Genomic DNA, 25,434 nt, shown 5'->3' on the forward strand with positions numbered 1-25,434 from the left:
TTCTTGAGGCACCATCTCTTGAAGATGGTGGGGGGGGGGGGGGGGTTGTGCCTGAGTTGGAGCCCTCTGCAGCCTCCTGTGATCTGGTGCATTGGAGTCTCTGTAACAGGCAGAACTACCGTACTCTGCTACCCACAGTACCACTGTAGGAATTTGTAAGGGTCTTTGGTAGCATACCGAATCTCGTCAAACTCCCAATACTCTGCTATGGGCCAAGTGTTGGGACATGGGGTTAACACAGAGGGGCGCCCACCAGACAGTTGGGGCCAAATGGCCTGTTTCAGTACTGAATGACTGGTGACATCTGTGCTGCTAACATACAGCTATATTTTCAACCATTTAAACATTATTAGGCTGAGATATTAAAAGTTACACCATGATGTTAAAGTAAGATTGTTAAAGTACAGAATAGCTATTTACTGAACTGAAAGAACTGGTTTGAGAGGTTGCATAGCTATGTCAATTTCCTGTGTTCTGTTATCATTGCCTTATCTATTTTACTGCAGGTCATAAGCCGTCTGGGGCTGGATTCTCTTACTCCTTTCAATGCTAAGGAAAGAATAATTGAGTAAGTTTTGTACAGGAAATCACTGATGTATGTCTGATACACATTCTTTCTTCAAACATCCAATGGACAACCACGGAAATGAAAGAAAGTTTCTTGTATTATTGTTGTCTTTAAAAAGTCACAGTAAGGGGCTGGTCATGGAGTCATAGAGCACTACAACACTAAAACAGGCCCTTTGGTCCATCTAGTCCATGCTGAACTGTTACTCTGCCTAGTCCCAACGACCTGCACCTGGTCCATAGCCCTACAAACCCCTCCTATCCATGTTTTTATTCAAACATCTCTTAAATGTAGCCATTAAACCCACATCCACAACTTCCACTAGCAGCTCATTCAACACTAACACTACCTGCTGAGTGACAAGGTTCCCACTCAAGTTCCCCTTTAATATTTCACCCTTCACCCTTAACCTATGACCTCTAGTTCTAATCTCAACCTCAGTGGAAAAAGCCTGCTTGCATTTGCTCTATCTATACTCCTCATAGTTTTGTATACCTCTGTCAAATTTTCCTATGATCCAGAGAATGAAGTCCTAACCTATTCAACCTTTCCCTATAACTCAAGTCCTCAAATCCTGGCAAAATCGTTATGAATTTTATCTGTACTCTTTCAATCTTATTTACATCTTTCCTATAGGTAGGTGACCAAAATTTCACACAATACTCCAAAGTAAGCCTCACCAATGTCTTATACAACTTCAAAATAAATAACATCTCAACTGCTGTACTCAGAACTTTGATTTATAAAGGCAATGTGCCTAAGCTCTCTTTACAACAGTAATTACCTGTGACACCACTTTCAAGGAATGATGGATCCCAGATCCTTCCGTTCTATCATACTCCTTAGTGCCCATTCATTTACTGTGTACGATGATCATTCAGAACAGTGAAGGTAAGAAACTTCATCCCCATGAGGGTGGTGAATCTCAGCAATTTTCTACCAAGATGACTGTGGAAGCTTAGTTGCTGAGTATATATTCAAGACAGTGATAGGGTTTCAAATATTAAGGGAATCAAAGGATATAAGTTGAGTAACACACAAGCTGGAGGAACTTCAGTCTTCATCTGGTCTGCTGGGCCTTGACCCAAAACACTGACGTCCATTTCAAGGTTCAGAGTACTTCAAAGTATATTTATTATCGAAGCAAGTATGTCACAAGGAGGTATCAAGGTCTAGGTCTTGTAGTTTAGTGATTAGTTCCGAGGGGATGATAGTGTTGAATGTTGAGCTGTAGTCAGTGAAGAGCATCCTGATGTCTGCATCTTCACTGTCCAGATGTTCCAGAGCTGAGTGAAGAGCCAGTGAAATGGTGTCTGCTGTTGACTTGCTGTGACAGCAGGGTAATTGAATGGATTTAAGTCATTCTTCAGGCAGGAGTTGATTTGCTTCATAACCAACCTGTCAAAATACTTCACCAAAATGGATGTAAGGGCTGCTGGATAATTGTCCTTGAGGCAGATTATCACGTTCTTCTTGGGCACCAGTGTGAGTGAAGCCTGCTTAAAGCAGACGGGTGCCTCAGACTGCTGAAGCAAGAGGTTGAAGATGACAGTTGCTTAGCACAGGTCTTCAGTACTCAGCCAGGTACGCCACCTGGGCCAGATACTTCCCATGTGTTCACTCTCCTGTTGGATGCTCTCGTGTCCGCTGTCTGTGACTTCACCTGCCTGAAGGATGCCTGGCCTGCTGAGCTCCTCCATATTCCAGCATCCGCAGTCTCTTATGTCTCCAACATGAAATTAGCATAGGAAGGTGCACTAAGATAAAGATCAGTCATGACTGGTGGAGGAAGCGATGGCTGACTCCTGCTTCTAAGTTTATGGAAGAGCAAAGATAACTGCAGATGTTGAAAATCCTAAGAAAAAGAGAATTTTAGAAATACTCAGCAGGTCAGGCAGCATCCGTGGAGAGAGAAAACTAACCCCGTTTTCCTTTCCACAGCTGCTGAGTCTTTTGTTTACCTTCAGTTTTTATTGTATTCCTGTTTCTTGTTTTTATTATCTTTGTCAGATACATGGTGCCAGATGAGAAGGAGGAGGGCAGGCTGGTTTCTCTGCCTCTGCAGGAATTTATCCGGAGCGTTGGAGCACGGACTGCGGCCCCTGGGGGGGGTTCCGTCGCTGCTGCTGTGGCCTCCATGGTTGGTACATCGTTTCAGATGGGCCGAAAATTACATGCGACTGGTGCATTTGGGTTTATGTATCTCCAAAGGACAACGTCATTTTTATGATCTGTTTAATCCCACGATAGTCTAGCTGTATGATACATGAATGGTGAATAATGATTTTAGAACACATGCATCTCTAGAGGTTGTTTGTCACCCCGTTTCTGTGGATGTGGGTTGTGCACAATGTGTACTTCCTAGTCAGATCCATCAGATCTCCTGCGAAAAAAAAACATAGATCGAACACTGTTTTGGTGGTTTACACACAAAGTTGGCTCTGTGTAGTTGCCAGCTGCAGTAACTTGCCTCTCTTGATCCCTAGGAGGCTGTCACATCTTGAAGGAACTCCCTGGATTTCAGGGGAAACGCAGGAGGGTGGGAGATTGGGGCAGGTTCGGAGCTCCCTTGTGTGCATAAGACCCCATGTGATTGTTGGTCCCAAGCCGCAGGCGTGTGTAGTATGCAGCCAGTGACAAGGGTGGTGGACACTGAACAAGATGTGGACCCTATAACTAGCAACCATTTGTCAGGCTTAGCCCAATGCGCGCATGGTCTTCTCAAAAGCACTTGGTGGTTTGTCCAGAAGCTCCAACATGAGCAAGCAAGGGGAGAACATAACCTATGATGTCAGAATCAGGTTTATTATCACTGACACGTCATGAAATTTGTTGTTTTGTGGCAGCAATACAGTGCAAATACATAAAATATAGTATAAATTGCAATAAGAAATGTAATTAAATTAGTGCACAAAGAGAGCAAAAATTGTGAGGTAGTGTTCATGGGTTGGTTTATTGTTCTTTCAGAAATCTGATGACAGAGGGGAAGAAGTTGTTCCTAAAACATTGAGTGTGTCTTTTCTGGCTCCTGTACCTCCTCTCTGATGGTGGTAACAAGAGGAGTTCCTGACTAACACAGAACAGGTGTCACGCATACTCAGGTGAACTGGGCCTGAAAGTGACTCTGTCGGTTGTTCAATGGGTGTGATTTTATCCGAAAGTTATCGATAGCTGCATCTAACATATGTGTGATTTGTCCATTGAACAAATTTTCCCTTTAGCCTATCACTTCCCAGCTCTCTACTTCATTCTTGCAGGAATGTTTGCCAGTGCTGCTCGGGGGGGGTTTAAACTAGATGTGCAGGGGGCAAGGATCCAGATCCAGAGGGTTGGTCAGAAGGAGCATGGGGTTAAATGTGTAGAAGGTTTGGGTGATTTTGAGAAAGTCATCAAAATTCAAGGTGCAATTAGCCCGATGGAAGTTCAAGGAGCTGGGTTAGGTACAATAGACAGCGTTTTAAGCAAAGAGAGGAGGAATGGGCTAAGAATTCTATACTTGAATGCGCGTAGTGTCAGAAATAAGACAGATGAGCTTGAAGCTCAGATGAAAATGGGGATCAGGCCTGGGAATTGAGTGTACCAGAGTATACGTGCTATGGTAGAGACAGAAATATTGGAAGAGGGGGTGGGGTGGCCCTGTTGGTGAGGAATGAGATTCAGTCCTCAGCAAGAGGTGACTTGGGAACAGGGGAAGTAGAGTCTGTGTGGATTGAGCTGAGGAACAGTAAGGGTAAAAAGACCCTAATGGGTGTTGTGTACAGGCCCCCAAACAGTAGCGTGGATATTGGGTACAAGTTGATTAGGGAGTTCACATTGACATGTGCTAAAGGTAGTGCAGTCGTTATGGGAGATTTCAACATGCAGGTGAACTGGGAGAATCAGGTAGGAGCTGGACCCCAGGATAGGGAGTTTGTGGAGTGTCTAAGGGATGTATTTTTGGAACAGCTTGTGCTTGAGCCAACCAGGAACGAGGTTATTTTGGACTTGGTGATGTGTAATGAACAGGAATTGATAAGTGATCTTGAAGTAAAGGAGCCATTAGGAAGTAGTGATCATAACATGATAAGTTTTTATCTACAATTTGAGAGGGATAAGGGCAGATCAGAGGTGTCAGTGTTACAATTAAATAAAGGAGACTACGGAGCCATGAGGGAAGAGCTGGCCAAAGTTAAATGGGCGGATGTCCTGGCAGGAAAGACAGTGGATCAGCAGTGGCAGATATTCTTGGGGATAATACAAAAGATGCAAAAGCAGTTCATTCCAATGAGAAGGAAGGATTCAAAGAGGGGGAAGGGGCCACAGTGGTTGACAAAGGAAGTCAGAGATTGTATAGCATTAAAGAAAAAGAAGTATGACAGGGCTAAGATGAGTGGGAATACAGATGATTGGGAAAGTTTTAAGGAACAGCAGATCTTAACTAAAAAAGCAATACGGAGAGAAAAAATCAGGTATGAGTTCAGTCTAGCCAGGAATATAAAAGGGGATAGCAAAAGCTTTTTTAGCTATGTGAAGAGAAAGAAGATAGTTAAGAACAATGTTGGCCCCTTCAAGAATGAATTGGGGGAAATTGTTATGGGAAACAGGGAAATGGCAACAGAATTTAATGCGTACTTTAGATCTGTCTTCACCAGGGAGGACACAAGCAATCTCCCAGATGTATGGATGGGCCAGGGTCATAAGATATCAGAGGAATTGAGACAGATTGACATTAGGAAAGAAACTGTGATGAGTAGACTGGTAGGACTGAAGGCTAATAAATCCCCGGGTCCAGATGGTTTGCATCTGAGGGTTCTAAAAGAGGTGGCTCAGGAAATTGCAGATGCATTGGTAATCATTTTCCAATGTTCCTTAGATTCAGGATCAGTTCCTGAAGATTGGAGAGTGGCTAATGTTATCCCACTTTTCAAGAAGGGAGGGAAGGAGAAAACGGAGAACTATCACCCTGTTAGCCTAATGTCAGTCGTGGGGAAGATGCTTGAGTCCACTATTAAGGACGAAATAGTGGCACATCTTGATGGCAGTAATAGGATTAGGCCAAGCCAGCATGGATTTACCAAGGGCAAATCATGCTTGACTAATCTGTTGGGAGTTTTTTGAGGGTGTAACAAGGATGTTAGACGAGGGTAAGCCAGTGGATGTTGTGTACCTAGATTTTCAGAAGGCATTCGATAAGGTGCCACATAGGAGATTGGCGAGTAAAATCAGAGCTCATGGCATTGGGGGCAGGGTTTCAACATGGATAGAAAACTGGTTGGCAGATAGAAAGCAAAGGGTAGCAGTGAATGGGTGTTTCTTGGACTGGCTGGAGGTGACTAGTGGGGTACCACAGGGCTCTGTATTGGGACCACAGCTCTTTACGATTTATGTCAACGATTTAGATGAGGGCATTGAAAACTATATCAGCAAGTTTGCTGACGATACTAAACTGGGTGGCAGTGTGACATGCGAAGAGGATGTTAGGAGAATACAGGGAGACTTGGATAGGCTGGGTGAGTGGGCAGATACTTGGCAGATGTCATTCAATGTGAATAAATGTGAAGTTATCCACTTTGGAAGCAGGAACAAGAGGGCAGAGTATTGTCTGAACGGTGTAGAGTTAGGTAAGGGAGAAATGCAAAGAGACCTAGGAGTCCTAGTTGATCAGTCAATGAAGGTGAATGAGCAAGTGCAACAGGCAGTGAAGAGCGCAAATGGAATGTTGGCATTTATTACAAGGGGAATTGAGTACAAGAGCAAGGATGTCCTTTTGCATTTGTACAGGGCCCTGTTGAGACCACACCTGGAATATTGTGTACAGTTTTGGTCTCCAGGTTTAAGGAAGGACATTCTGGCAATTGAGGAAGTGCAGCGTAGATTCCCTAGGTTGATTCCTGGGATGGCAGGGCTGTCATACGCAGAGAGATTGGAGAGATTGGGCTTGTACACGCTGGAATTGAGGAGATTGAGAGGGGATCTGATTGAAATGTTTAAGATAATTAAAGGATTTGATAGGATTGAGGCAGGAAATATGTTCCAGATGTTGGGAGAGTCCAGTACCAGAGGGCATGGATTGAGAATAAGAGGTCAGTTATTTAAAACAGAGTTGAGGAAGAGCTTCTTCTCCCAGAGAGTTGTGGAGGTGTGGAATGCACTGCCTCGGAAGACGGTGGAGGGCAATTCTCTGGATGCTTTCAAGAAGGAGCTAGATAGATATCTGATGGCTAGGGGAATCAAGGGATATGGGGACAAGGCAGGGACTGGGTATTGATAGTGAATGATCAGCCATGATCTCAGAATGGCGGTGCAGACTCGAGGGGCCGAATGGTCTACTTCTGCACCTATTGTCTATTGTCCATCCCTCCCCCCACTCCTTATCCCCCCCAACCATGAAGGGTTTCAGCCAGAAATGTCGTCACTACCTCCTCCCGTAGATGCTGTCTGGCCTGCTGAGTTCTGCCAGCATTTTGTGTTTTTATTTATTTCCAGCATCTGCAGATTCACTTGTGTTGCCAAAAAAAATCTTCCCCTCCCATGTGCAAAAAAATAACAAATAATCATGAGTGAAAACATAGAGTATAAAAAACACAAGATTAAAAGGCATATTCAGTTCAGCTCAGTGTTCGTTGTCACCAGGCCACCCTGATTCAAAATCAACCAAACTAGCAACAAGAATAGGAGCATGCAGAAACCAGAAACACATCGTACTTGAATCAGAGTCCACAGTCCGGACCTTGCTCTGGCACCATCCTCCGACTGCATCGATGGAGGGAGACAGATCATTCAAGCACAAGGATCTTCCCTCAGGAGCAGTGACTGGGAGGGTGAGAGAGACCGTCTCACACACACACACACACAGACACTTTGTTCCGGCAGCAGCGAGCGCGAGGCTGGGAGACGGTGCTAAACACTCGCTCGCCCACTGCACCCGCTTTGACGATTTCAATCTTCCTCAGCGCTTCACTTGGCGAGAGATGGAGTCGATCATGGGCTCATGCCCCGTCTCCTGGCTTCCTGGTCTCCATAATGCACACTTCGCTTGCAGCATTGTGGAACCCCCTCGGAGACAGAACACCTGACTGACACACAGCCAGAATACAGATAACAAACTCCAAAAGTAGCAGAACCACATCTGAAATAAAAAGAAGTAAAAGAAGTGAAAGGAGTTGCTTTGTCACCCATCTTGAGGTTGTCGCCTGTGGTACTGTTGTTCGCTGACGCCATCTTATAAGTGAGGGCCCTGTTCCCCTTCACCTGTCCTGCTGTGTAACCCCAGAAATCCCTCTGTGATGAAGTTTGGGTACTATGTCAGGGTATAGCTGCCACTCACTGCTCCTTATTGCAATGTGTTACACCAGGGCGCAGCACTGGGCTCCATGGTCGGACTAATGACCTACGGGAAGCGGCAGTTTGAAAATCTGGATGGAACAATGAGAAGACTGATAGCTCCATTCCATCACGTCATGAGCGAGCTTATCTCTATGGTGGATGATGACTCCAATGCATTCAACAGCTACATGGTGAGTGATGTTGATAAAGTGATAGAGTTTGCAGTTCCGCAGGCGCATCAGGATAACATCAACATGTTCAAGCATATCTGCTTGATTTATGCAGTCCTCACAATTGTCAAGATCCCTCTCACCGGGGAATACTGAAGCGAAGTATTCATTAAGGACCTCTTGTACCTCCTCTGACTCCAGACACATTTTTTCTGTTATCACTGATCGGTTCTACCCTCACTCTGGCAGTTGCCCTGTCCTTCACATACATATAGAACACCTCGGGGCTTTCCTTATTTAAAGCGCCAAAGTCTTCTCATGCCCCCTTCTAGCTCTCCTAAGTCCATTGTTCAGCTCCTTCCTGGCTACCCTGTAAATCTATAGAGCCCTGTCTGATCCCTGCCTCCTAAGCCATAAGAAAGCTTCTTTCTTCCTCTTGACTGGATGTTCTACATCTTCTGTCAACCACAGTTCCCTCACCCTGCCATTCTTCCCTGCCTCAATGGGACAAACCTATCCAGAACACCCAGAAGTGCTGTAAGCCTACCCAGAAACCCAAGCAAGTGTTTGTTCAGAGGAAATCCTGTCTGAATACTCATCTGATGAAAGTTGTGGTATGTGTTTTCAGGGCTTTATACTTTCTGCCCGATGGAAGGGGGCAGAAGAGGGAATGTCTCAGGTGGGTGGGACTTTTAATTATGTTGACTGTTTTACCAAAGCTGTGGAAAATGGAGTCCATGGAGGAGAGGTTGGTTTCCGTGACGTGCTGAGCTGTATCCATAACTTTCTGCAGCTTCTTTGAGAGAACAGTTTAAAGAACAGTTCTTTACCAAGTGATGATGCATCCAATTCGGATAATTTCTAAGGTGCATTTATAAAAATTGGTGAGGATTTAAACAGACGCACCAAATATTTTTAGCCTCCTGTGAAAGTAGGGGTCCAAGATATAAGAACCATAAGGGCTTGGTGATAAGAGGAAGGTTGATGTTGAGATTGGAAGCCTGTAAACAGTGGTCTACTGCAGGGATCACTGGGACCTTTACAATTGTTAGATACACTACATTGAGGATCTGAATGTAGGAGATTTGAATCATAAGTTCCCAGATGACAAGAAAATTGATGATGATGTTTATATTGAGAGAGTCAACCTCAGCTATGAAACAGCATTGATGAGTTGGTAAGATGGACAGAGAAATGGTAGGGAGAATTCAATCCTGAAAAACGTGAGGTGATATACTGTATGTTGGAAACACCAATGAGTCTAATATATGTGAGAGAACCCTCCAAAGTACTGAGGACAGAAGGATCTTGCTGCACATGTTCAAAGATCCCTGAAGGCAGAAGCAAAAGTAGATATAAGGTATGAGATAATCTGTCACTCTCTTGCTTATCAGGAGTCTGTTTACAATACCTCTATCCCTCTACCTTAAGGATATTGTTGCTTCCAGTGCTCTGAGACTTGTAAGAGGAAATATTTCACCTTAAAGTGTTTTAAAGGGACGATCCCTTATTTTTAAACAGACACCCCCAGTTCTAGATTCTTCTGCAGGAAGAAACATCCTCATCACATTCATCCTGTCACGATTCCTTATATAAGATATAGGAGCAGAATTGGGCCATTTGGCCCATCATGTCTGCTCTGTCATTCCATCATGGTGATTTATTAACCCTCTCAACCCCATTCTTCTGTGTTCTTCCCGTAACCTTTGACCCCTGTTCAATCAAGTACTTATCTGCCTCCACTTTAAAATTACCCAATTACGTGGCAATGAATTCCACAGATTCACCACCCTCTGGCTAGAGAAATTCTTCCTCATCTCTGTTCTAAAGGGATGTCTCTGTATTGTGAGGCTATGCCCTTCGGCTCTAGATTTCCCCACTATATGTTTTAATCAAGTTTATTTATTTCTATTTATTGAGAGACAGTGCAGAACAGCCCCTTCCAGCCCTTCAAGCTGCACCACCCCGCAATCCTCCGATTTAACCCTGGCCTAATCGCGGGACAATTTACAATGACCAATTAACCTACCAACCATGTGGGAGAAAACCAGAGCACCTGAATGGAACCCACATGGTCATGGGGAGAACGTACAAACTCCTTCCAGACAGTGGTGAGAATTGAACATGGGTCGCTGGTACTGTAAAACATTGTGCTAACCACTACGCTATGGCATCGCCCTAACTGTATCCTTGAACGTTGTCTTACTCTTCCAAGGATACAAGCTGAGTCTATCTGAATTTTCCCATAGGAGGAGGTCCAGAGCAGTGAAATGGGTGAGAACTTTGAAAGAAGTCAAGAGTTTTGTTGTACTTGTGTCACATGACGTTTGAACCATCTAACCTGATGTTGACAGAAGATCCCATAGCACTATTCTAAACAGCAAGACAGTTATTCCCCTGCCCTGGCTAATCAGCCTTTGTCAACCATGTTAAATGCTCATTAGTTACTATGTTGTTTATTAGAGCTGGTTGTGTATAAATTGGTAGCATGTTTCAGAATGATCATATTATTTCAAAAGCATGACATCTTCATCACAGGGTTTAAAATACAGCAAAAGGGATGCAAGTGGTGCTGTGAAAATGCAATACAAGGGCACAAGAAATGAAACAAAGCTTTACACCCCATTGGGTTTGCTCTGCCATTTCAAATGATCATGTGTGACCCGATAAATCATTACTCATCATTAACCCAGTTCCTCTTTCCACAAATGCTGCCTGACCTGCTGAGTATTTTCAGCAGGTTCTATTTCCCTTTTTGATTGACATAATCTTGACCTCAGGTCCAACTCCAGCTTGCTCCCCTGAAGTCTTCACTATCCTTTAGATCGAAAACGTGTCTCTTGTGGCCTTGAATATAGATAACACTTCAGCCTCCAGAACTCTATGGCTGACAATTCCAGAGATTGGACCCCTGCTAGGAGAAACATTCTCCCAACACACCCCATAAGATCATCTCTCATTGTTCTAAACTCCAAAGAATGTATGTCCAACCTACTCGACCTGTCTTCCCTTATTACAAACAACAGTGGATCTAAAAATGGTAGAGTAAATGGTGAAGATGCAAAATGGCGTTACAAGGATAACACTGGAAGTGAGACATTATGCAAATCTGGAAAAGATTGGATAGGTTTTAAGCACTTTACTCTGGAAAAGCAAAGTCTAAGGGGATGGCCAAAGAACCCAGGGTTGGAGATCCGTGCAAGTCCCAATGTTGAGGCCTGAAGATCAAAACTGAGACTGGCGACTCTTAAGGTTGATACAGAGATTTGGCAGAGTCCAAAGGGCAAAGCTGAAAATGAAGTCCAGAGAACAGCAAGTCCCGAGGTAGAGGCCGGAAAGTTGAAGCCCAAAGCATTCTTGAGGCTTGGATTTCATGACTATTTCAGGCCTCTATCTTTGGAATAAATCCAGTCAAGGATCCAAAAGAAGTATGTTTGCTCACAACTGGATAAAAAAAATGTCAGGGAGGAAGAGCATCTTCTGCTCTTTAGCTGTGGCTCTAAATAAATAAGTTGAGATGGAGCACACACAGGCAGGATCAAAGACTCTTCTCTATGTTCTAATGTATATCACTTCATTTCACACATTCAGTGGCCACTTTATGAGGTACACCTGCTTGTTAATGCAATTATCTAATCAGCCTATCATGTAGCAGCAACTCAATGTGAAAAAGCATGCAGACATGGTCAAGAGATTCAGTTGTTGTTCAGACCAAACACCAGAATGGGGAGGAAATGTGATCTAAGTGATTTCGACCATGGACTGACTGATAGAGTTTTTGAGTATCTCAGAATCTGCTGACCTCCTGGGATTTTCACACACAATGGTCTCTAGAGTTTACAGAGGATGGTGTGAAAAGCAAAAAAAAAACAACCACTGAGTGGCTGTTCTGTGGTCAGAGAACGGCCAGAATGGTTTGAGCTAACAGGAAAGTGACAGTAATTCAAAAAAACTGTGTGTTAAAAGAGAGATGTGTACAAGAACATCTCTGAACGCACAAAATCACATTGAATCTTGAAGTGGATAGACCACAGACATACCATACACTCAGTGGCCACTTCAGCAGATATAAGAGGTACCTAATAAAGTGGCCCCTGAGTATAAAACGAGAGGCAGCCTTAGTGTAGGCAACACCTTTCATAGTGTGTTACCAGGTATAAGAGAGAATAAAGGAGGATCACAGCATGGTGGATCCGAAACTACACATCTAACATTTCCATTACAATGTTGGTGACCTTCTTAACCGATGAGGAGATGGCTTTTCAATATTCGGTGGGTTACTATTCGCCCCTCAGTGTCCTGTGCTTTCATCCACTGAGTGAATATGTTTGCATCATCGGACTGGTCTCGTGTTTTTTCTTTCTTCAGGCTGCCCTCAAAATGTCCAAATCAACATCAGAGGAACAAGAAAGGTGAGCCATCCCATCCAGATTCATGACACATACGGTCCTCCAGACTGTTAGTCACAGGGAACGACAGCACAGAAACAGACCCTTTGGCCCATCTAGTCCCCGGCAATCTCTTACCCTGCCCAGTCCCTTCACCAACACCTGGACCATAGTTCTCCATACCCACCCCATCTAAATACCCAAATTAGATGTTGAGATTGTACCCGCATCCGCCGCTTCCTCTGCCAGCTTGTTGCACACTCGCATCATCCTGCAGCACTGCCACTGTGGCTCTCTGCGTTCTTGACCTTGTGCTCCCTTGCACACAGTGACCTGTGATGAGGGCAGCACAGGGAACTCACTGTCAGGGCGCTATGGCCCATGCCGGCCTGCACTCCTGTGGTGTCCCGGACACAGCGGTGACATGATGCCGCAAGACACGGGGTGCCGTGCGCTGCTGCCCTCAGTTCCCCGTGTCACCGTTCGGTTGCTGCAGAAAACATGGTTTCTTATTAAGCAGATTGGAGGAAGATAGAGGGGCATATCAGGGGTAAGAGGTTTTTTTACATGGAGATTGGTGGATGTGTGGAACGCACTGCCGGGGGTTGTGATAGAGGCAAATACATTAGGGGTACTTAAGAAATCCCTTTGTAGGCATGTGGATGATAGAAAAATGGAGGGTTATATGGGAGGAAAGGGTTAGATTGATCTTAAGAGTAGGCTAAAAAAGTTGGCACAACATCATGGGCTGAGGGCATGTACTATTTAATGTTCTATGTTCTCTATGGAGGCGGGCATGAACTAGGAGAGTGGGCACACGTGTAAATGGTAGTTAATGGAAATCAGTGGAGTAACATATCTTCAGCAGAGGCGAGAGAAAAAGAGATGCTCGAGAAACTCAATCCCAGAGAGATTGCCTTCATTTATCAAAGCCAAGGGCCCTGGTTTGAAGATTCGGTTATTCTCTCCAATTTTTTTTAATAGATACAGCAGAGTAACGGGCCCTTCTGGCCCAATGAACCTGTGCCGCCCGATTATACCATGTGACCAATTAACCTACTAACCAGAACATCTTTTAAATGTGGGAGGAAACCCAGGGGTCTCAGGGACCAACTCCTTACAGACTGTGGCGGGAACTGAACCTGGGTCGTTGGTACTTCAATAGCGTTAAGGTAACCGCCTCGCTGCTGTGCGGACCCTGATTCTGTTCAGGTGCTTACAGCATCAGTCTCATGCCATCTGATTCCTTGCACAATTGATTTTTTAGATGCTTTGCTCGTTACTTTTACAGAGCAAGTATTCTTGCACGTACTATAGCTTGACATAAAGGAGATCACCATGAACAGTTCCCAGCCAATAATGGAATCCCAACTCAGTAAGGATCCACTTCATTTACTTAATCACTTGCACCTCTCTAGACGCCCCTCTCTCAGACACAATCCCCACTGCCCACACCATCCTGAACACCGAGGATAATCCGCCAGTCCCATTCTGACTGTTCAGCATGGTTCCTAGTGACAGGACCTTCACCTTTTTGTCCAATTGCAGGCGCCAAGAAGCAATGCAGAAAGGCTTGAAGGAGGCCGTCCTGGTGCCACTGACGTTGGCAGAGAGAGTGACCAGCCTCTGGCCACACCTGCAAGAGATGGCAAGGTTCGGAAACATCGGCTGCAAATCTGATCTGCAGGTAAACGTGCTCAGGGGCACTAAACTTTGAGTGGGGTGGTACTTCTCAGCCCACAGCCCATAGAACCAGTGGTCCTGTTCCTGAGGCAGCTGCAAATATACTGGGAGAACCAATTCTATTATAGAACAATGAATACAGAGCAGTACAACACCGGAACAGGACCTCGAGGTTTAACTCAAAGTAGATTATCAAAGTACATCGTATACTACCTTGAAATTCATTTTCTTGCAGGCTTTTACAGGAAAATAAAGTACAATAGAATTTATGGAAGATTGTACATAATCTAAGACTAGCAAACCAAGCAATGTGCAAAAGTTGCAGAGTGAGTCTGTAAATTGTGGAGTTAATTCAGAGTTGAGGTGAGTGAAGTTAGGGGCCTGGTAATAAGTGTGTGGGATGTGAGGTTCCTGTACCTCCTGCCCGATGATGGCAGCAAGAAGGGAGCATGCCCTGGATGGTGGGAATTCTTGATGATGGACGCTGCTTCCTCGTGGCAGCGCTCCTTGTAGGTGCGCCCGTTGGTGGGGAGCGCTTTGCCTGTGAAGGACTGGACAGCATCCAACACTTTCCTGTTACTGGGCAATGGTGTTTCCATTGCCTGGTAGGATACTTTCCACTGTGCATCTATATGAGATGGTCAAAGTTTCAGACAATGTCCCTGCATCGGTCATAATGCTAATCTAACAGCATTTGATCATTTGCCTGTCTAAATGTCTGCTACACATTGCTACTGTAATCCATCATTTCTGTTTTACCATCTCCCCATGTGGCACATTCCAAACACCTACCACTCTGTGTTTAAAAAGAAAACTTGCCTTGCAACTCTCCTTTAAACTTCCCTCTCTTACCTTAACCTGATGTCCTTGAGAATTTGACGTCTCCATCCTGGGGAAAAGACTGGCTGTATCTATCCTATCTCACCATTTTGTTTCCTTCATTCAGGTCACCCCTCAGCCTCTGCTGCTCCAGAGAAAACAAACCAAGTTCTCCTTAGAGTAAATATTCTCCAATTTGGGCAACATCCTGATAAACTTCTTCTGCACCTTCTCATTCTTCCTGCAATAGGGTGACCAGACCTCCACACATTACTCCAAATGTGTAGGCTTCCGTTAGTCTCGATAGACCATGGATTTGCGACTTGGAGAGTTTCCAGGACGCAAGCCTGAGTAAGGTTGTATGGAAGACCGGCAGTTGCCCAAGCTGCAAGTCTCCCCTCTCCATGCCACCGATGTTGTCCAATGGAAGGACATTAGGACCCATACAGCTTGGCACCGGTGTTATCGTAGGGCAATGTATGGTTAAGTGCCTTGTTCAAGGACACACACGCAGCCTCAGTCAAAGCTCGAACTAGCAACCTTCAGATCACTAGACGAACGCCTTAACCCGGGGTCGGCAACCTTTACCACTGAAAGAGCCAATATGGACCCATTTCCCACAGAAAAGAAAACACTGGGAGCCACAAAACCCGTTTGACATTTAAAATGAAATAACACTGCATACAACGGTTTTTTTTTGCCTTTATGCTATGTATAAACAAACTATAATGTGTTGCATTTATGAAATTGATGAACTCCTGCAGAGAAAACGAAATTACATTGCTGCATGCAACAAAAACACTTTGAACTCTGAAAAAAAGACGTTGGGTTGAAGGTTACTCCATAGTTAGCCTACCTTGGATCGAAGAATTAAAAGAAAGCGCGCACTGGCGGGTGTCAGGCATTGGCAGTGGTGATGTATATTAATAGCGATAAAAACACGTTGTAGCGGTGTGCTACACGCAGCGCTAAAATAACGGCACTGCAGTCAAAGATAACTTTATTCGAACTAAACAGCCTTGCTTTAAAGCCTCCCTCAACCCGTCCCCGTGGGCACGGATGCTCCAAAAGACACGTACTCACAAACCCCCGTAGGCTATCTCCCTTAGCCGGAACTGTGGCTAATTGTGAGCCGGTTCGGATGTGCCAGGAAATGGGGTCTCCACAACGTTTTATTTAGATTGTACAAGATCACCATAATCTTCAAATTTCGAATTATATTTCAAAAACTAACAAACCACGGGGAGCCGCAGCACAGAGATGAAAGAGCCGCTGGTTGCCGACCCCTGCCTTAACCACTTGGCCACATGCCAACACTACTCCAAATATGGTCTAATCAAACCATGACTCACTATCTTCCACAATAAATGCTCTGACCAATAAAGGCAAGCATGTCAGATGCTGCCTGCATCACCATATCCACTTGGTTTACCACTTTCAGAAAGCTTATGGGCTTTCACTCCAAGAACCCTCTTCACACCAGTGCTCCTAAGGGTCCCGCCATTCACTGTATAGTTTCCTACTGTATTGCACCTCCGAAAATGCATATCTCACACTTATCCAGACTGGGAGTGGGAACGTAGCTCAGTGGAAGAGCTCGTGCCTTCCACGTGTATGAGCTCCCATGCTGGGGCGGCATGGTAGTGTAGCAGTTAGTGTATTGCTATCACAATATCAGTGATCCAGGTTCAATTCCTGCCACTGTCTGTAAGGAGTTGGTACATTTTCCCAGTGACCATGTAGATTTCCCCCTACATTCCAAAGATCTATGAATTAGTAGCTTAATTAGTTACATGGCTGTAATTGGGAGGCGTGGGTTTGTTGGGCTGGAAAATTCTGTTACTATGCCGGATCACTAAATAAAAAAAAACTTCACCTGCCTTTTCTCCACTTGCATTTCAAACTGGCTTGACAACTATGTTCACAATCTGCAACTCCACCAACGTGTGTGTCACTTGCAAATTTATTAATCAGACCATCTACATTTTAATCCAAATCATTTATCATCGTCGTTAGGTCACATCTGGAATTTCCAGTTGGCGGACGATTTCCCTCCACGCCGCTCTGCCCCGACACTTGTCCACTACATCCCTAGTCTTGTCTGGCTTGGTCCAATACTTGATGTTATCCAGCCACGTTGTGCTTTGCCTTCCTCTTACATTCATTTATGTGGATTGAAAGAGAGAGGTCTCAGTGCTGATCCATGCAGAACACCACTGGTCACAGACCCCGAGCCAGAATATTACCCCTCCACCCTAACCCTGTTTTCCATGACCAAACAATTTCTTATCTAACTCACCATGTGAACTAATCTTTTGCAGCAGTCGACTATAAGGGATCTCGTTAAACAGGTTACTAAAGTGACAACATGTATTGCCCTACCCTCAATCACCTTCAACACCTCCAAAGCAGATCTGTGAGACAGCACCTCCCCTACTCAAAGCCATGATGACTATCTCGGATAAGTACGTACTATTCTAAATGCAAGGAAATTCTCTCTCTAAAAATCTTTTCCAGTAATTTTCCCACAACTGATGTAAGGCTCACCAGTCTATGACTTTCCTTAAACAATGGATCACCTTTGGCTTCTGTGAATTTGGCCATGACTAATGAGGATACAAATATCTCTGATAAGGCCCCAGCAGTCTCCTCTCTTGTCTCCCTCAGTACTTTAGGAAGATTCAACCATACCCTGAGAGTTTATTTACTTTAAGGGCCTCACCCATTTTGTCTGGCTCCACACACAAATTCCATCCTAACATTCCTGAGCAGACCTACACTTTCCTTAGATATTCTCTTGCTGCTGATATAGATATGAAATGCCTTGTGATTCCCCTTAACACTACCTGTCTAGTAAATCTGGTGGCCTCTTTCAGCCCTGCTCTTTCTTATTTTACATTCTCTCCTGGTTCCTCTATAATCCTTGAGGACTTTGTCTAATTTCAGTTTCCTAAACCTTGCATATGTTTCTTCTTTTCATTTAGACTAAACTTACAATATCTCTTGTAAAGAATGCTATCATTCTTACAGGGACATGATTGCCCTGAACGCTAATTAATTAGCCTTTGAAGAACTCAAAATGCAGCTCACAATCTGCTTTTTCCATTACCTGTCTCTGTAATTAACCTCCCTCCTTATCAGCATTTTCACCTGAGGACTAGTTTTATTCTGATCCATAAAAATCTTAATAATTATGTAATTGTTTCTTCTAGAATGCTCTCCCATTGAAACTGATCACTGGGCTGGGCTCATGCCCCAGTATGTCCCTAGCCCTTGCTTTGATTGGTACGTGAGACAGGAGGGCTCTGCTGTGGATAGTTAAAATTGCCCCAAGTATCACCGGCACCCATCAAGGACGCATGAACAGAAAGGTGCCGGGAAAAGGCCAGCAATATCCTGAAGGATCCCACCCACATTGCTTATGGACTATTTGTCCCACTCCCATCAGGGAAGAGGCTGTGCAGCATCCACACCAGGACCACCAGGCTCAACAAGTTAGCTCCCCCACACTGTCAGACTGGTCATACCACCGACACAAGTCCATTCCTTTCCATAGCCCTTCGGCACCATTCATTCCCCCCCCTCCCCCCGTGCACGACCAGTTTATGCTTACACTCTACACCTCATACCTACACTGACACAGTCACTGTCCTACTGATTTCATAAGCCCTGCTGCTACCTAGAAAAGTTACTCTTGCCAAGTGCCACTTTGTCACTTAATCATTTCCTGTCAGAGTCACTATGTACAAATATGCATGAAGCTAGGGTCACATTATGTACACACACTCATTCTATGTATACAAGCTAATCTAATGTGTATGTGGCCACACTCAACATTTACTCAGCAGGTCAGGCAGGATCTACGGTATGGAGTGGAAAAAGAGTTGATATTTCATGAGGACCTGATGGAGGGTCTCAGCCTGAAAAGTCTGCTGAGCTCCTCCAGCGTTTTAGTGTGTATTATTCTGGATATCCAGCACCTGCATAATCTCTTGTGTTTCTAGTGACTCATACATTGTACTTTTTATACTATACTTTATGCTTACTGTGTTTTTTTTATGCTGCATTGGATCCGGAATAACAATCAATTCATCCTCCCTTACACTCAAGTACTGAAGACTGACAATCTTGAATTTTGAATTTTATTGTGGACGTTTGGTTATTCAGTTCAAAATATTCAAACCATTGGAATGACACTTGGCAGTTCTCCATTCTAAGAAGGATGTCTGTCTGTTTCCAGGTTGCTGCCAAAGCCCTGGAGTTGGGAGTATATGGGGCCTTTTACAACATCATGACAAACCTCAAGGACATCAAAGAGGAAGAACTCAATGCCAAGGTACTGGACTGAGTGGAGGTCACAGGGTTAGGATGTGAGATGGATAGGAACGATGGAGGACAGTTACAGAGTATAGGAGAACATGAACAGTTTGTAGGTTTATACACTCAGTGGCCACTTTATCAGGTACAGGGGGTATACTTGTGACCTTCTGCTGCTGTAGCCCATTCACTTCAAGGTTGAGGTGTTGTGCATTCAGAGATGTTCTTTTGCATACCACTGTTGTAACATGTCTAAGGAACTGCAATGGTAAAAAGACCCTGATGGAAGTTGTATACAGATCCCCAAACAGTAGTAAGGACGCAGCCAAAAATTGCAATGGGAGATAGAAAATGCACGCCAAAAAGGCAATGTTAAATAGTCATGAGGGACTTCAATATGCAGGTAGATTGGGAAAATTAGGTTGGTGTTGGATTACAGGAGGGGGAGGTTGTAGTGTGCCGACTGGATGGCTTTTTACAGCAACTCACTGGAGGATCAACTATTCTGGATTGGGCGTTGTGCAATGAACCAAAATTGATTAGAGAGCTTAAGGTAAAGGAACCCTTAGGGGAAAGTGATTATAATATGATCAAATTCACTCTGAAATTTGAGAAAGAGAAGCTAAAGTCAGATGTATCAATATTACAGTGGAGTAAAAGGAATTACAAAGGTATGAGAGAGGAGTTGGCCAGAATTGATTAGAAAAGAACACTGGCAGGGATGATGGCAGATCAGCAATGGGTGGAATTTCTGGAATCAATTCAGAAGGCACAGGATATATATATCCCAAAGGGGAAGATGACACAACCATGGTTAACAAGAGAAGTCAAACCCAACATAAAAGCCAAAGAGGGGGTATATATTAGAACAAAAATTAGAGGGAAGTTAGAGGATTGGGAAGCCTTTAAAAACCAACAGAAGGCAACTAAAAAAGGCACCAGGAAGGTAAAGATGGAATGTGAAAGTAAGCTAGACAATAATATTAAAGAGGATACCAAAAGTTTCTTCAGATACATAAAGTATACAAGAGAGGCAAGAGTGGATATCGGACCGCTGGAAAATAAAACCTGAGAGGTAGTAATGAGGGAACAATAAAATAGCGGATGAAGTGAATAAGTATTTTGCATCAGTCTTCATTGTGGAAGATGCTGGCAGTTTGGTGGAAATTCCAGGTAACGGGGGGTATGAAGTTTGTGAAGTTACCATAACTAGAGAGAAGGTTCTTGGGAAAGTGAAAGGTCTGAAGGTAGATAAGTCACCTGGATCAGATGGTGTACACCCTAGAGTTCTGAAAGAAGTGGTTGAAGAGATCGTGAAGGCTTTAGTAATAATCTTTCAGGAATCACTAGATTCTGGAATGGTCCTGAAAAACTGGAAAATTGCAAATGTCACTCCAATCTTCAAGAAGGCAGAGAGGTAAAAGGGAGGAAACTACAGGCCAATTCATCTGTCCACAGTGGTTGGGAAGATGTTGGAGTCAGTTATTAAGGATGAGGTCTCAGAGTACTTGGAGGCACGTGATAAAATAGGCCGTAGTCAGCACGGTTTCCTCAAGGGAAAACCTTGCCTGACAAATCTGTTGGAACCTTTGAAGAAGGAAAAAGTAGGATAGAGAAAGGAGAATCGGTTGATGTTGTGTACTTGGATTTTCAGAAGGCACTTGACAAGGTGCCACACGAAGCTGCTCAACAAGCTCTGAGCCCGTGGTATTACAGAAAAGATTCCAGCACGGATAAAGCAGTAGCTGATTGGCAGGATACAAAGAGTGGGAAAAAAGGGAGTCTTTTCTGACTGGCTGCCGGTGATTAGTGGTCCCAACACTGTATTCCATCTGACACTTCTTTGCCCATTCACCTAATGTGTCTAAGTCCTGCTGTAATTGCATTGCTTCCTCAGCACTACCTACCCCTCCACCTACCTTTTATAATCTGCTAACTTTGCCACAAAGCCATCAATTCCATTATCCAAATTATTGATGAACAATGTGAAAAGTAGCAATCCCAATACTGACCCTCTGAGGAACACCACTAGTCACTGGCAGACAATCAGAAAAGGTCTCCTTTATTCCCACTCACTGCCTCCTGCCTATCAGCCATTCCTCTCTCCATGCCAGAATTTTTCCTGTAATGCCATGAGATTTTATCTTGTTAAGCAGATGCAAACTTTTCTGACTCTCTTTTAGCTTCAAAGACTCCACGTACAGACTGATATAAGACAATTACACTTTCTTACACTGACATTCCTTTCTGCCTGTTCACAGACTCGGCAGAGAGCCTATGACCTCCTGGAACAGGCAAAGAGGAACACAGTGCAAGTTTTGGAGCTGATCGATAAACGGAAAGAGACGGGAAAAGAGTAAGAAGACCAGACTGCAGCTGCTGAGACTCTTCGAGACACCTGCAGTGAATTCACTGAAGCTTTCTTCAGTAGCTGCCCTACTGAACTGCATATGTCCCCAAATTAAGTGTCTGTGTGCATCAGCAGAGGTGAATAAAGAATAATATTACTCACAGTGTGTGTGAAGTGTGTTCAGCCTCAAAGGACATATTAACTTCAAACATTTGGTGCAGAGTATGCAGGAAGTGTCTTGAAAAGGTCCATTTTTATATTTTCTCAACAGCTTTGATCCTTTATAGAAGAGGAGTGCTACAGGTGCCAGATATCCTCCATATCTCTCTCTCCTGACTATGTTCATATATTCATAGAACTTAGAACAGTACAGGACAGGAACAGGCCCTTAAGCCCACAATGTTGTGCTGAAACAGCTAAAAAGCAAATCCAAAAAAAAAGCCCAAGAACTACTACACAATGTCCATATTCTTCCATCCTCCTCACATCCAAGTGTCTCTTAAAAGCCTCTAACGTATTTGCCTTTACCACCATACCAGGCAGAGCATTCCAGCATTTCACCACTCTGAGTAAAAAAACTTACCCCTCACAACTCCTTTGAACCTACTCCTCCTCACCTTCTATGCATGCCCTCTTGTATTAGACATTTTTACCCTTGGGAAAAAGAGACTCCCTGCCTACTCTATCTTGGCTTCTCATAACCTATTAAACCTCAACTGATCTCCCCTCACCCTCTGTCACTCCAAAGAAAACAATCCAAGTTTATCCAGTCTCTCATGATAGCGCATGCCCTCTAAACCAGGCAACATCTTGGTAAACCTCTTCTGCACCCCATCCAAAGCCTCAACATCCCTTCTATAGTGGGGCGACCAGAACTGTATGCAATACTCCAGATGTGGCCTAAGTAGAGTTTTATAAAATTGCAACATAACCTCTTGACCTTTGACCTCAGTGCCTCAACTAATAAAAGCAGGCATTCCATAAGCTTTCTTAACCACCCTGTCCACTTGTGTAGCCACTTACAATGAGCTATGAACTTGGATCCCAAGATCCCTGCTCAGCAACACTGATGAGGATCTTGCCCTTAAGACTGTACTGTCTCCTTGCATTTGCCCTACTGAGGTACAAAACCTCCCATTTATCTGGGTTAAACTCCATCTGCCATTTCTCTGCCCATTACTGCAACTGTTCTATATCACGCTGTATTCTTTGCCAGTCTTTTACACTATCCACAACTCCACCAATCCTGGTATCACCTGCAAACTTACAAACCCACCCATCTACGTTTTCATCCAAGTTATTTATAGACATCATAAACCGCAGAGGTCCCAGCACAGATCCATGCATAACACCACTAATTACAGACCTCCAGCTTGAAAAAGTCCCTTCAACCACCACCCTCTGCCTTCTGTGTATAAGCCAGACCTGAATCCAAACAGCCAATTCGCCACGGATCCCATGCATCCTAATCTTCTGAATTAGCCTCCATGAGGGACTCTGTCAAATGCCTTACTAACATCCATTACCATATCTTCATCAATCACCCTCATCACTTTGTCAAAAAAAACTCAATCAAGCTGGTAAGACACGACCTGCCTAATTGGGCCACAGGTTTCCAAATGCTCACATATCCTATCCCTAAAAACTTTCTCCAGTGATTTCCCCACAACTGACGTGAGGCTCACTAGTCGATAGTTCCATTGTTTCCTTCTTAAATAGAGATACAATATTAGCCACTCACCAGTCCTCTGTGACCTCGCCTGTGCCTTCCTCTATTCTTGACCTCTAAACACCTTTACATATTTATACACTCTGCACTGATCTCCTGGTCCCCCGTGTCCTTCTCCTTGGTAAACACTGAAGCAAAGCATTCATTAAGTACCTCACTCACATTCTCTGTATTCTAGTAAATATTCCCCACTTTATCCTTGAGAGGTCCCATCATCTCCTTAGTTATTCTCTTGCTGTTCATATATGTATAGGATGCCTTGGAATTCACCTTAACCCTACTTGCCAATGACTTTTCATGGCCCCTCCAGGCTTCCCTAATTCCCTTCTTTAGTTCTTTTCTGGCTTCTTTATAATCCTCACGTACTTCATTTGATCGTAACTTCTGAAGCTTTACATACTTTTCCTTTTTTTTTCTTGATTAAATACATCACCTCTCTGGACATCCAAGGTTCTCGAAATTTTTCCATCCCTTTCCTTCCTTCTAATAGGAGCATAACTTCCCTGCACTCTGTGCGATTATCTTTAAACATCCTCATGGCTGATGGGAACTTAGCAGAAAAAAAAGGTGAACCCAATTAATGCTTCTTAGTTTGTGCCTATTGCCCTCATAATTTGCCCTACTCCAATTTAAAAATCTCCCACAAAATAACCATCTTAATAGCATTAATCCTACCTATTAGGGATAAAGACAGAGGAGACCACCTAGTAAACAAACCTTTAATCTGATCAATTAAGGGTAAAAAATTAAATCTAAATAAATCTTTATGGTTTTTTGTGATTTTGATCCGTAAATAAGTAAAAAAGTCATTAACTAATTTAAAAGGTAAATTTCCATAAATTGGGACCCGTTTATTCAATGGAAACAATTCACTTTTATTAAGATTTAACTTATACCCAGAAAACTCACTAAATTGAGCCAACAATGATAAAACTGCTGGAATGGATTTCTCAGGGTTAGAAATGAATAGTAATAAATCATCTGCATACAAAGATAACTTATGAATCTCTGTCCCATGATTAATACCCAAAATATCCTGTGATTGTCTGATGGCAATTGCCAAAGGTTCTAAGGCAATGTTAAATAGTAATGGACTAAGAGGACATCCCTGTCTAGTGCCCCGAAATAGGCGAAAAAAGGGAGATCTTTGATTATTGGTAAACACTGAGGCTACTGGAGTATGATAAATCAATTTAATCCATGATATAAATATCGGACTAAAATTAAACTTCTCCAACACATTAAATAAGTAAGGCCATTCAACTCTGTCAAATGCTTTCTCCGCATCTAATGAAATCACGCATTCTGAAGTATCATGTGAGGGAGTATAAACAATATTCAACAATCTCCTAATGTTAAAAAAAGAATAACGATTTTTAATAAAGCCAGTTTGATCATCTGAAATAATTTTGGAATCTACATTCAATAAAGATATAGTTCTATAAGAAGCACAGTTAGTAGGGTCTTTATCTTTCTTCAATATTAAAGAAATGGAAGCTCTATAAAAAGATTGTGGCAAATTCCCTAATCTAATGGCTTCCTCAAAAACCTTACCTAACCAAGGGGAAAGAGTAGCGGAAAAAAATTTTAAAAATTCAACTGTATAACCATCTGGACCCGGTGCTTTCCCAGAATTCATTGAGGAAATAGCCCCTTTAATTTCTACATCCGTAATAGGAGTATCCAATATCAAAAGATCATCAGATGATAACCTTGAAAAATTTAATTTTCCAAGAAAATCAGACATGGTATTATAATCTTGAGGAAATTCAGATTGATACAGGGAGGTATAGAAATCTTGAAATGCCTTATTTATCTCATCATGATTAACTGTCATATTCCCATTCTGCTGACCAATCTTAGTGATTTGACGTTTAACCAAAGCATTCTTCAATTGACTAGCTAACAGTTTACCAGATTTATCACTATGTATATAAAAATCAGATTTAGTTTTCATTAATTGATTTTCAATCGAGGATGTAAGTAATAAACTATGTTCCATTTGAAGTTCAACCCTTATACTTGACAAACTCTGCCCCATCTAAACCCCTTACACTAAGAAGGTCCCAGTTTATATTAGGGAAGTTGAAGTTCCCCATGACAAC

General features: G+C 43.4%; 1 protein-coding gene across 1 annotated transcript in view; it reads left to right on the forward strand.

The window, feature by feature from the left end:
• The window catches only part of ftcd (formimidoyltransferase cyclodeaminase), a 55,373-nt gene extending 33,610 nt beyond the window's left edge, over nt 1-21,763 (forward strand). The window contains exons 8-14 of the mRNA XM_059967425.1: nt 507-568; nt 2,579-2,708; nt 7,903-8,064; nt 12,412-12,455; nt 13,980-14,118; nt 19,174-19,269; nt 21,512-21,763. Of these exons, the coding sequence (XP_059823408.1) occupies nt 507-568; nt 2,579-2,708; nt 7,903-8,064; nt 12,412-12,455; nt 13,980-14,118; nt 19,174-19,269; nt 21,512-21,610 (732 nt within the window). The 3' untranslated portion in view covers nt 21,611-21,763. The remainder of the gene's footprint in view (nt 1-506; nt 569-2,578; nt 2,709-7,902; nt 8,065-12,411; nt 12,456-13,979; nt 14,119-19,173; nt 19,270-21,511) is intronic.
• The last annotated feature ends 3,671 nt before the right edge of the window (nt 21,764-25,434 follow it).

Source organism: Hypanus sabinus, chromosome 4 (genome assembly GCF_030144855.1).
Source record: "Hypanus sabinus isolate sHypSab1 chromosome 4, sHypSab1.hap1, whole genome shotgun sequence".
NCBI lineage: Eukaryota > Metazoa > Chordata > Chondrichthyes > Myliobatiformes > Dasyatidae > Hypanus > Hypanus sabinus.